We start from the raw sequence: 10,636 nt of genomic DNA, 5'->3' as shown, positions 1-10,636 counted from the left end.
CCTTATTGTAGACTTGTAGAATACAAAGAACAGGATGTAATCAGCCAATTCAAAAGAATGTATTCTCATCTTACCAATTTGCTAACTTTAAAAAAAGTTACATTTTAGGAAAAACTGAACCTGCCATCAATATATTTCATTTAAAGGTCTATAGACCAAATGAATAATCTGACTGTACATGGGCTACATTTATATAACACAGGAATTTTCTGGGATAAGATTTGAAATAATTTTCTTTGAATCACCTTAAACAGTGACAACTACAAAATAATGCTTTAATTTATATGGAAAAAAAAAATACAAAAAGGCACAAAACATTATAAATACAAAATAACATGTATCAAATATGTTTGCAGTACTTCTGCAAAATTCATTAGAATTTCACACATACAAGATACACATATACATTCATGTTGACCATCAGTCCATCCTGCAAATCCAGTGATAGTATGACAGCATCTTGTGTCCCTTACTTAAAGAAATTCATATAGACAATTCACCTTTGTCAATAAGACACTGATCAGCAGGAGGGAGCTATGTTTCCACAAAGGGGAGCAAGCATTCATTCAAATTTTCCTCTCCATCAGTGCCATAACAAAAATTACACCCTAACAAATGGGCATTCTTGACGAGACACTAGTGTATGCAGCTGCTTCCAGTAACTGCCTGTTATGAAGTTACTCTTCCTCATCCTCTTCACTTTCTGATGCTTCTTCAAACGCTTCCTTTTTGCCTCTCAACAGAGAGCAGTTCAGAATTGCTTGACGAATCTCTTGTTTTTCCTCTGCAAAAGGAGAAAAAGAACAAATTTTAAAGTTCCTTACAAAGCTCCTTTTGTGTTAAATGTGGTTCCTCGTCAGTACATACAGTATGGTTGGTTAAAATGAAAACTTTCATTATATACTGTAGGTATACTGTATTTCATAAGTCAGAGAAGACACCAAAAAACAAGAGCATACCTTCATTTTTACATTTCGGGAGCATTCGATGGAGCTGCTGGGTGTTGTATCGGATCAGAAACTTCTGACATGTTCTTATTGTTCCTGGGAAGAAACAGAAGGATGTGATGTGAAACAAAACTCTATCAGAGAGTTGAATTAATTGTTATTCTACTTATTGACAAATCTGATTGCTGGATGTACATTTGTTTTTTCTTACCTCCAACATGCAAACAGTTAAAAAAACAGGAGATTTTATGCCCTCTTGATTCAATGCTGGTAATAAAAGGCAGTGCAGACCAAAGTAGCTTGTAGCAGTTTTTGGGGAAACGCAGGAATACGATTCCAGTGTGAGCATTCAGATATTTCACTAGGAAGACACAGAGAAAACAAAGAGCTCAACCATACAAACTAATTAGCTAATGAAGAACAGTGTCGTGAATGAAAGTTGAATGCTACGAGATCCAATGTCTTGTGACATATCTTAAAGCCAATGCTTTAGTTATGAGTTACAATAATTCACTCCACTAAGTCCACTTCTGAATGCAATTTGAGTGGATTATTTGTAGTATTGCTACTGAGACATCTAAATAAGAGTAAGAGTAATGCATTCCATCAACTGCAGTCTTGGAGGAAGTATTCAGAAGACTAGCCTAAAATTACACTGAAAATACTACACACAAAACTCATCCTTTAAAACCTAGCTTCAGTAAAAGTATGTAAATAGTCAAGAACTGCAACATGTATTTAAAGTATGACGTTTAAAAGCAGTCAGAGTTTGTAAATGTTTTACTACAACATAAACTGTTTTTGAATAAATATTCCTGCGTTTGTATAGTCCTGTGAACAAGCCTGTTTTCTCCTTTGTGACAAGGCATATTTGAGCTTATTCAGTACTTTTTTTTTTTTTTTTTTTTTTTTTTTTAACTTTATTTGATTTAAGACAGATGAGAATTTACTTTGTCCTTCTTTTTAGTGAAGAGCTTTTGCAATTAGCACATTTTGAAATACAGATGTTTGGCAAAACTAGAGCAGAAAGTACAATATTTGCCTTTGATTTGTAGGGAAATAAAAGTATAAAGAAACACAAACTGTAGGTAATCCAGTACAAGTATCTGGAATTAGACTTTAGTACAGTACTTACTTACTAGCTATATTTTTCAACTCAACATTTAGTTAGTAAAATTAGCCATTTATTGTGCGCTATATTAGATTTAGCTGGTTTCGATTACATCTAGTTTTATATCTAATTAGTTATCACAATTACAGTTATTTTTATGCATTTATATACAGTTATGATACATTTTTTGTGCAAATGTGCATAACAAGTGAGTCGTAAGTGTTCTTTGTTATGGTGTAACTACTTTCAGTTGAGAAATAAATCCTAACAAGTGGTGCCAGGCACACAAAAAAAACAGTGTAGCTAATTTTGGTATCGATCAAGCTGATGTCATCATATATGTGCATGTGCTGATGTAAGCATATCAACTGCCTCCATATTTGTGCCAAGTTTGAAGTAAATTGAAACTTGATGTATATACAGACATTTGAAATTTCGCCCATTATAAGTAAATGGGAAAAAAAAGATTTGAAAATTCATTTAAAAAAATTAAAACTTTGACCTACTTTTCCCAAAATGTAATGACATCTATTCTGGGTCACTAACAATCTATAAAACCAGTTTGGTATGAATTCAACCAATAGTTTTGCTGCTACAGACATCTGAAATTTCGCCCATTATAAGTAAATGGGGAAAAAAAAGAAATAAAAAAATTTCGTTAAAAATTGAAACTCTGACCTACTTTTCCCAAAATATAAAGACATCTACTCTGGGTCACCGACAATCTATTAACCCAATGTGGTACGAATTGAACCAATAGTTTTGCTGCTAAAGTGTTAAAAAACAAACAAACCGAACCAAAAACAATACTCCTTGCCTCCCCTTCGGAAGGCGGGGTGATAAAATGTAAGAGATTAGATATTTCACCACTGTTCACCTGAGAAACCGATGCTACAGCGAGCTGCTCCGTAGTCCCCATGCATGCGGAGAACCGTATCCTTCACTGCGGCTAAAACCGCCCGGTCATCCAGCAACAGCAGGCAGTTCCTGTCTGTCACATTGATCTCGCAGAGTAAATGCCTGTCGACAGAAGATGCGATATTAAAAAAGTCCGGGGAGACAAAAATGTGACGAGACAGCACACGAAGAGCACATTTACCTCGACTTTATCCGCACCATTTCTATCACTTTCTTCTTCTGTGGAATCCTACGTCAACAAAGCTTTCTCCTAGCTCGAGTTTCACTAGCGCCACCTGCTGGAGGCTGAAAGCGACGCTGGATGCACTCAACACCAGACACCAGACAGCACGAATTAGCCTTTGACTGTTCGCCAACATTACACGCCACGGACTGGTCTCCTAACGTTAAACAAAGGAGTTCATTATTTATTTCAGATAATATAAGGGAGAGTAGATAAGCAAGGAGGTCTGGTTTATATTAAAGTTGTTCTTTACGCGTTATGGATAAGACCTAACATAACCCACTCGGCTGAGGGTAAAAACGGAAAGGCCTGGGTTATAAACCATTCACACCCCTTTGGTAACCATGACAACCCCCATCGTTGTCAGCCAATCATGGCCCTACTTTTCCGTCTCCCATACACGTTTTACGCCATCTTGAAATTACACCCGCAGTTTGTCAAGTAGCTCCCAAATTAAAAAGCACAACAACTCTTTTCATCACAGCTCCGGAGTCCGGAATGAACGGCTCTCGAAGTAAAGCGGCACCGGCAGTCAGTAAAACACAAACGGACGCAGACTCGGAGAGAAAAACGGGTGGAGGAATGCTAAAAAAGCTGAAATCGAGGCGCAATCAGACGGATAAGTGGCCTGTGGTCACAGAGGATGAACTCAGAGCGTTAGGAAGGGATATTTCTCCGGACCATGTCCTCGGTCTCCGGGCCGTTACTGAGGGTATGTGGACGTTATTGTGGTATTTTTAAAGTCACACTGACAGTCGGACACATTTTATTGTATGCTAGTTGAGGCTAGGTGGCGAAATGTCAGCTCAGTTATTTGGTAAATGCTCAATTAGTAATGAATTCACTGACCAAGTTTACTGAATGGATCATAAAGCGGTAGCTGTTTCTGTGAATTCAGTCTCCTAATTTTTGGCACTGATGAGTTAATATGGCTCTTGTGACCAGGGGTGTAGCGTTAGTTTGCCCAAAGAATATTTATATCTTTGTTTTCCAAGATGAAGTGGTCAAATGTTGGCATATGGTAAATGTTGGTTTTGGGGGGAATTAAAAGAAAAATCATAGACATGTCATTGTTATTGGTTTTGTGGTTTCAAAGCTACTTTTTTTTTTTTTTTCTTTTACCTTAAACAGAAATGTAAGGTCACCATTAGTGTTTTCTCCCCTTGTTTTAATAAAATGACTACATAGCATATTCTACTCTACCTTTGGACCCTTTATTGGACAAATTAAGAGGGGGGTGTCAACCTGGGACCAACCAGAAATTCATTTTCTTGCCTTTATTTTAGGCCTTCTTCTGTCTCACTTGGACTTCCTTAAACTTAAAGCGCCTGTGAATATATAACTCATTGTATAGATTGAAATGGATTTATGAAAGTTTGTTTGATGTTTTGTTCATTTAGAGTCCTTTTGTTGCAGTAAAAGGGGGAAACCCTTTTGTTTACCATGTCTTCCAGTGTTCTATATAATAGTCTGTGTATTTTCTGTCCCCTTTCTCTCTGGGCCCCTCAAGTTGTCACCACTATTTACCCCTCTGGTGGCTCTTCTGTTAGAACCCTCTGAGTCATCGGACACCAAGTCCACCACAGTAACAGCTAAAGTTTAATGCCTTTCATTGTTTTTGGTCTTTTCCCGGACCAGACAACAATGGCATTACTTCCCCTCTCTGTCACGACGGGAGCCTGCACTATAGCATTACTCACTACTGCACATTGCAGGGGCCAGAAAACAGATACTGAAACCTTAGTTGCTTGTGTGTTATCTCAAATCTCCACACAAGGGTGAGACTTCATGCACTCAAGTATTAGTGAAATACACAATTCAGCATGTGCACTGGTTAATCTTAAGAGACAATCTGTGACATTTGACTTAACATGAACATAATGTTATCTTCTGTTCCAGACTATCTGTGCAAACCTGAAGACAATATCTACAATATTGACTTCACACGGTTCAAAATCAGAGATCTTGAGACTGGAACAGTCCTGTTTGAGATTGCCAAGCCTCCCAACAACAGTAAGTGGTGGCACTCCACAAAAGTTTAAAAAGCCTAAAATAAAGGACACAAACATTGCCCTTGTATTTTAAAGCCTATGTCTGATTAATATGCTTACCTTTGGGTTTACAGCAAAGTTGAACCATTCTGACCTTAATTCAGCTGTTTGCCAGTTTGAAGAGCCATGTACTTTATATAAACACAGAGATGCTGTTCACTCAGAGCCCTTAGGTGTTCTATATTCAACAGTGTCAGCTAACCAGTAAACTGCAATCTTTTAAGAGGCATGCTGTATGTTGTCAATATCTCTTTGTTCTATATTTAATATCAGGTGACTTTATTTCCAGGAGTGGTTTAATAGTCAAGACAGGGTCCTGCGATAGGAAGGAATGCTTTACCAGTTTGTCTTTTTCAAATTTTAAAGAAGGATTGATTTTGATTTGACTTATTCTCCACTTCTGTTAGTTTGACATGACTTCTATGAATTGTAATTATACCAGTGGGCACCTTCTTTGGTATATTTAATAAAATGTGGCTTAAATAATTACTGAATTGACATCACTGTTAGAAATACCTTAAGTCTCACACAATCCCAACCCATTTGATCACACACAATTAACAAAGGAAAATGCCAGGAAGTGTTGTATTTGTTGTTTCATCTGTGATTATTGGATATCATTCAGTCTAACATGTTTCTTGCATTAGTTCCTGTAGAGAGTGAAGAGGAGAGTGCAGACATAGACAGCAGTGCCGGGCGTTTTGTACGATATCAGTTTACACCTGCCTTCTTGAAACTGCGCACAGTTGGTGCAACGTAAGTACACCATGACCCGAATTAGGCAAGGTCATTTCTCAACTTTTCATGCCATCAGTCACATAATAGTGTAAAACTTTAATATACCCTTTAGTAATTTTTTTTGTTTTCCTGATTTGTGACATTAGTGTGGAGTTCACAGTGGGTGACCGGCCCATTAACAGCTTTCGTATGATTGAGAGGCACTACTTCCAGGGGCGTCTTCTGAAGAACTTTGACTTCGACTTCGGCTTCTGCATCCCCAACAGTCGGAACACTTGTGAGCACATCTATGAGTTTCCACAACTGCCGGAGGATCTAAGTGAGTTCTGGTCTGCTTTGGTCAGTCCCTCCAGGAAGTTGGATTTCCAACAGTTCATACAAAACTCAATGGATATCCACAAATTCTACACGGCCTTGCAATTTTATCTAAGCACTGCGAATGTTCTGTAAACCTGAGCAGTCATAGTTTACCCCAATTTTCACCAATTGTTGAAATCCCTAAGCAAAACATTACACTATACAATCATACTACCATACAGTGCATACATACCATAAACCAGACATCACCAAAGTCATTGTTCCTGGTTGTTGATATGACTAGGCTCCAGATACTTATTCATTTTTGAGGTATTTTTAATCATTTTTAATATTCACAACACAAGATTTGTCTTTGTTATTGATGATCATCATGGCCCTTTAATTCACTTTAGCAAAAGTTTGTGCTTCCTGTTTTGACTGTGAATCTGAACTCCAAACAAGTCCTTCTTTGTGGAATAAAAACCCCTCAGCTGCACATGCACAAGTTAGGCATATTTTGTCAGGATTTTTGTTATCTGGTGACTTTTTTGATATGGTCACTGAAAATACTCAGAACTATATGTTTTTATTCACACCACAACAACTCCACTCCAATTAAAGAGTAAGTTGCAATTGTTTTTGTAACTTTCATTTAATCCTCTGACTTCACTGCAAAAAGAAAAGCTTTGCATTTTAGTCAGCAACACTGTCAAAATCCATTAAGTCCTGGAGGGACTTGGTAAACCACTAATATAACTTCCATTTCATGCATGTTTTATTAAGTAGCACAGATGTTAATCTTTATCTCCTGTCCTCCCATCTCTCAATCCTCCTCCTCTCCTTCCAGTTCGCCAAATGGTGGCGCACCCTTACGAGACCAGATCAGATAGTTTCTACTTTGTGGACAACAAACTCATCATGCACAACAAGGCAGACTATGCCTACAATGGAGGTCTGTGATACCTGAAGGGACCAATGTGTGCAATACATCCCAGGGGATCATTTTCCATGGATTAGAACCACACATAACCTGCTTTTGTTGGCAGAAAGGAATATTTTCCCTTTTGTGGACATTTCTACAAACCTCTGCAACATTCTTCAGAGCCAACGGACCACATCTGCCTTCATATAAAACCATGGATTCATTCATCAGTACCTCATAGAGCTCAGTTCCTGGGACTCAGGGGAATGTTCTGTTAAATATTTCTCTGTCTTTTGGTTTGTTGTATAAATATCATGTTACTGCTTGAATACTTTTGCCTTAAGTTTCTTGCTGTCTCTGCTGGAAAGGGACACTTTAAGTGATAGATCTCTCTTGGTAAATCCAGTAGACTGTTAGTTACAGCTTCATTCACTTAAGTAAATGGATGTTTTCATTTGATGTTTATTTGAACTACCTTTTGCAAGTGACAATTGTGTTTTTCTTTTGGAAAAGCGAGCATTACGTAGGTGTTTTAAAGTATTGTTAGTCATAGATAAGATGTTATAACGCTAGCCCAGTTTCATTCTTCATTATCTACCGTCAGGTGAGGTGTTAACACTGTTGCTGTCAGCCCATTCTCTTTATTATATTATAAAAGAGAAGTGGACTCTGTTTGTGTGTGTGTTTGTGTGTGTGTGTCTCAGGCATCACACAAAATCTGGAAAGAGCTGACTGCTGCAGTTTGGCATACTTATGTTTTTTTGGTCAAGAAAGAGACTAATGAAAATGGCAAGTTGATATGAACAATATTTTGGGAGATATTAGTAATTTTGGAATACAATAGCCTTACAATCACGTTGCTATGCCCATGATGGTTGACAGGAAGCACAGTACCACGCTGCATGACAGGAAATGAAATTTAAAAACATGAATGACACATTTACTAACTTCAGTCCCTAGATATCGGTATTAATATGTTAATTGTCATTTAAATTTTAAAGTGATTATCCAAACAATTTTATGTCAGTACTTCTAAAATGTAGACTAACATCTTTTCCCAAAAGTCAGCTCTCCCCAGCATAAAAACTACTACATCTAAAACCCGTGGTTCCCCACAGGTCAACACGCTAGTTAGATATTGAAGCATGGTTTCCTTTTTTTATGAGGTACATGATAGGATTTGTTCTTGACAAAATAACTGTTATTGTGATTGTTGAGTGGGTGTTTATGGTGTCACTGAAAAGATTAGCACATCAGAGTAAGAGTGACTGAATTTTACACATTTTGTTCTACACACCGTCCACATTGTAAACTTTTTGGGTCATTTTGATTGTTTAATCATGCCGTTATTTAATCCCTAAAGTGTCAGTTTCCTTGGCAAAACAGCACTGTGAATTTTTATTCTTAAGGCTTCCCCAAAAATGTGCTATTAAAAGTGCTAGCAGATGTTTTTCTGCTCTGATCTCAGGTTTTTACTCTACCAACAAACACAGTAGCACACAACATAACAATACAATGTCAAGTAGTATAATAGGAAGTTTTACAGGTGACAGCGGGGTTGATATACATGCAAAAGCCCTTTTAAAGACTACAGAGGTGACTTTACATGTTAATGTTGATGGTTACTGTAGTTCCTTAACTCAGTAAAAATCTCAAATCCATTAGTCTGAATTACGGCCTTAAAGTGTCATCATTACGATCCTGAGAGGTCTTAAAATTGTGTGGAGGTAGTACTTTATTGTGTCTTGTTGAAAATAATCCATTTGAAGGCAACTGTGCTTGGCATAAAGAGATTACAGACACTTTGGAAGTCAGAAAAACATAAGGTTGTCATAAAAAGTCCTCTGCAAATGCCCGCTGTCATCACATCTGGATCATAATCAAAGTCCAGCGCCAGTGAGATCAGACACGAAAGGCGTTTACATTTCTCAGTTTTCACTTGTAACTAACAGAGACCTGTGTGATGTTGCTGTACTTTGTACTGAGTAATGACTATGGGGTACAGATGTACAGCCTGCTCTTTGTAACAATTATGATGACAGTGTGTCCTTGTTGCGCTGATTAGATTATACGGTCACTTAGGCAGCTGTGATGCTGCTGAGTTGTATTACATTCATCAACGTCTGGTAATGCAGCATGAAACTTGCTGTTAAACAGCCAGCTCAAGATGTTAAATTCCATGATTGCCCTGTAATTATATGTTTAAGACCAGTTTCTTTAATCTTTACATTGTGCTGGAATGAATGGAAGGCTAAGGCTGTTTGAAGGCCAGGAAATTATTATCCGTAAAAAAAAAAAGATTAAACTCAATCTATTCGATGCAGGAACTGTCCTTACATGTGTTAATGTTCCAAAAAGATCTACATCACTACACTGACTGTGCCTTATATGCAGATGGTCTGCAGAAGTTAGAGACCCGTGTGCTTCATCCATCTGTAAGGCCTTCAATAAAAAGAAGGAAAAAAAACACCTCAGTAGCACAAGTCGACCTCAATTACATTAGATTTTAAACTTCTTTCTCTGAAACATAGGATGTCTTACAGCCTGTGTCAATGACATATCATCTACTTATTTACAGTTGTAGCATTTTACAGTTTAAAGTATTCAGGGTAACTCATAATAGTCTGTCATCACTTCAGTATGTGTGGATAGATGTAGCCTTGGACCTTTTTTTCTTTTTAACAGTGCTGGTGGTTTGGTACATGAGTTCTCTGGTGATAATTAGTTATTATTAGGCATTGAGATCATAATCTCGTGATGAAAATGCTTGTGACTAAGGCTTTAACAAGTTCTTTATCCTTTGTGAATCAGGATGCAAGGATCTGTTTTGTCCCAGATGAAAATAACAAGCGATGCATTCCTGTCATGTTATACTCAATAGAAAAAAAGGGCTACTGACACAATTACACTGAAAAATGTATGAATTATAAATAGATGATCAATGCTTTAGAGAATTTTTATATGTTCAACCTGGCATAACAAATTGTTAACAACACATAACAGAGAATCCAAGGAAAATTAGATTTTATATGTACAATTATATGAAACAATAAGGATGACACTAAATAAAAATGTACAAAGTTTTGCCACAAAAGTTCATCAACCCATGTGTTTTTACAGTGTTTTTGCATAAGCAAATTATTGCCCTGTGCTGAGTTCTTTCTTCGTTTTGATGTAACATGAATGCAACTATTTAAGTTATATTTTAATGCAGGTCTGTGTGTGAAACATAAAAACAGAAAGCAGATTTTGCCTGTTTCTTCCTTTCTGTGTAAGATTTTCAATAAAGCTACCTGAGTAGATTTGTTTTTCTCCCCATTTTCTCACTCTTATCAATAATTTGTCATGATTAAATCCCATATCTGAGAAAGTTCTATTTCCTTGTGCAAACTACATTACCCATAATTCTTAGCCCAAAACACAACACTG

The 10,636-nt window shown here is 37.1% G+C and overlaps 2 protein-coding genes across 2 annotated transcripts; one reads left to right on the top strand and one right to left on the bottom strand.

Annotated features, from left to right (window-relative positions):
• Positions 1-249: 249 nt before the first annotated feature.
• Positions 250-3,271, bottom strand: pop5 (POP5 homolog, ribonuclease P/MRP subunit). The gene is made up of 5 exons (XM_030144113.1): positions 3,158-3,271; positions 2,936-3,078; positions 1,159-1,308; positions 960-1,043; positions 250-784 (listed from the first exon to the last, which is right to left on the bottom strand). Exons 1-5 carry the CDS (start codon positions 3,175-3,177, stop codon positions 678-680), a joined length of 504 nt encoding a protein of 167 aa, XP_029999973.1. The 5' UTR covers positions 3,178-3,271; the 3' UTR covers positions 250-677.
• Positions 3,272-3,506: 235 nt separating this feature from the next.
• unc119b (unc-119 lipid binding chaperone B) lies at positions 3,507-7,874 on the top strand. Its single transcript, XM_030144108.1, has 5 exons — positions 3,507-3,911; positions 5,099-5,212; positions 5,898-6,006; positions 6,135-6,307; positions 7,133-7,874. Exons 1-5 carry the CDS (start codon positions 3,698-3,700, stop codon positions 7,243-7,245), a joined length of 723 nt encoding a protein of 240 aa, XP_029999968.1. The 5' UTR covers positions 3,507-3,697; the 3' UTR covers positions 7,246-7,874.
• The last annotated feature ends 2,762 nt before the right edge of the window (positions 7,875-10,636 follow it).

The sequence above is a fragment of the Sphaeramia orbicularis genome, chromosome 9 (genome assembly GCF_902148855.1).
Source record: "Sphaeramia orbicularis chromosome 9, fSphaOr1.1, whole genome shotgun sequence".
Taxonomy (NCBI): Eukaryota; Metazoa; Chordata; class Actinopteri; order Kurtiformes; family Apogonidae; genus Sphaeramia; species Sphaeramia orbicularis.
Note: the sequence above shows the minus strand (reverse complement) of the source record. Positions and strands in the feature narration are given on the sequence as shown.

Bases quoted from the DNA above. Each gene is read 5' to 3' on its own strand.
- pop5 (XM_030144113.1), bottom strand. From the start codon at position 3,177: ATGGTGCGGATAAAGTCGAG. The intron at 3,079-3,157 runs GTAAATGTGCTC...TTCTGTCGACAG, and splicing joins ATGGTGCGGATAAAGTCGAG to GCATTTACTCTGCGAGATCA. The intron at 785-959 runs GTATGCTCTTGT...CTCCTTTTGCAG, and splicing joins CCCGAAATGTAAAAATGAAG to AGGAAAAACAAGAGATTCGT.
- unc119b (XM_030144108.1), top strand. From the start codon at position 3,698: ATGAACGGCTCTCGAAGTAAAGCGGCACCGGCAGTCAGTAAAACACAA. The intron at 5,213-5,897 runs GTAAGTGGTGGC...TTCTTGCATTAG, and splicing joins TGCCAAGCCTCCCAACAACA to TTCCTGTAGAGAGTGAAGAG. The intron at 6,007-6,134 runs GTAAGTACACCA...TTGTGACATTAG, and splicing joins CTGCGCACAGTTGGTGCAAC to TGTGGAGTTCACAGTGGGTG.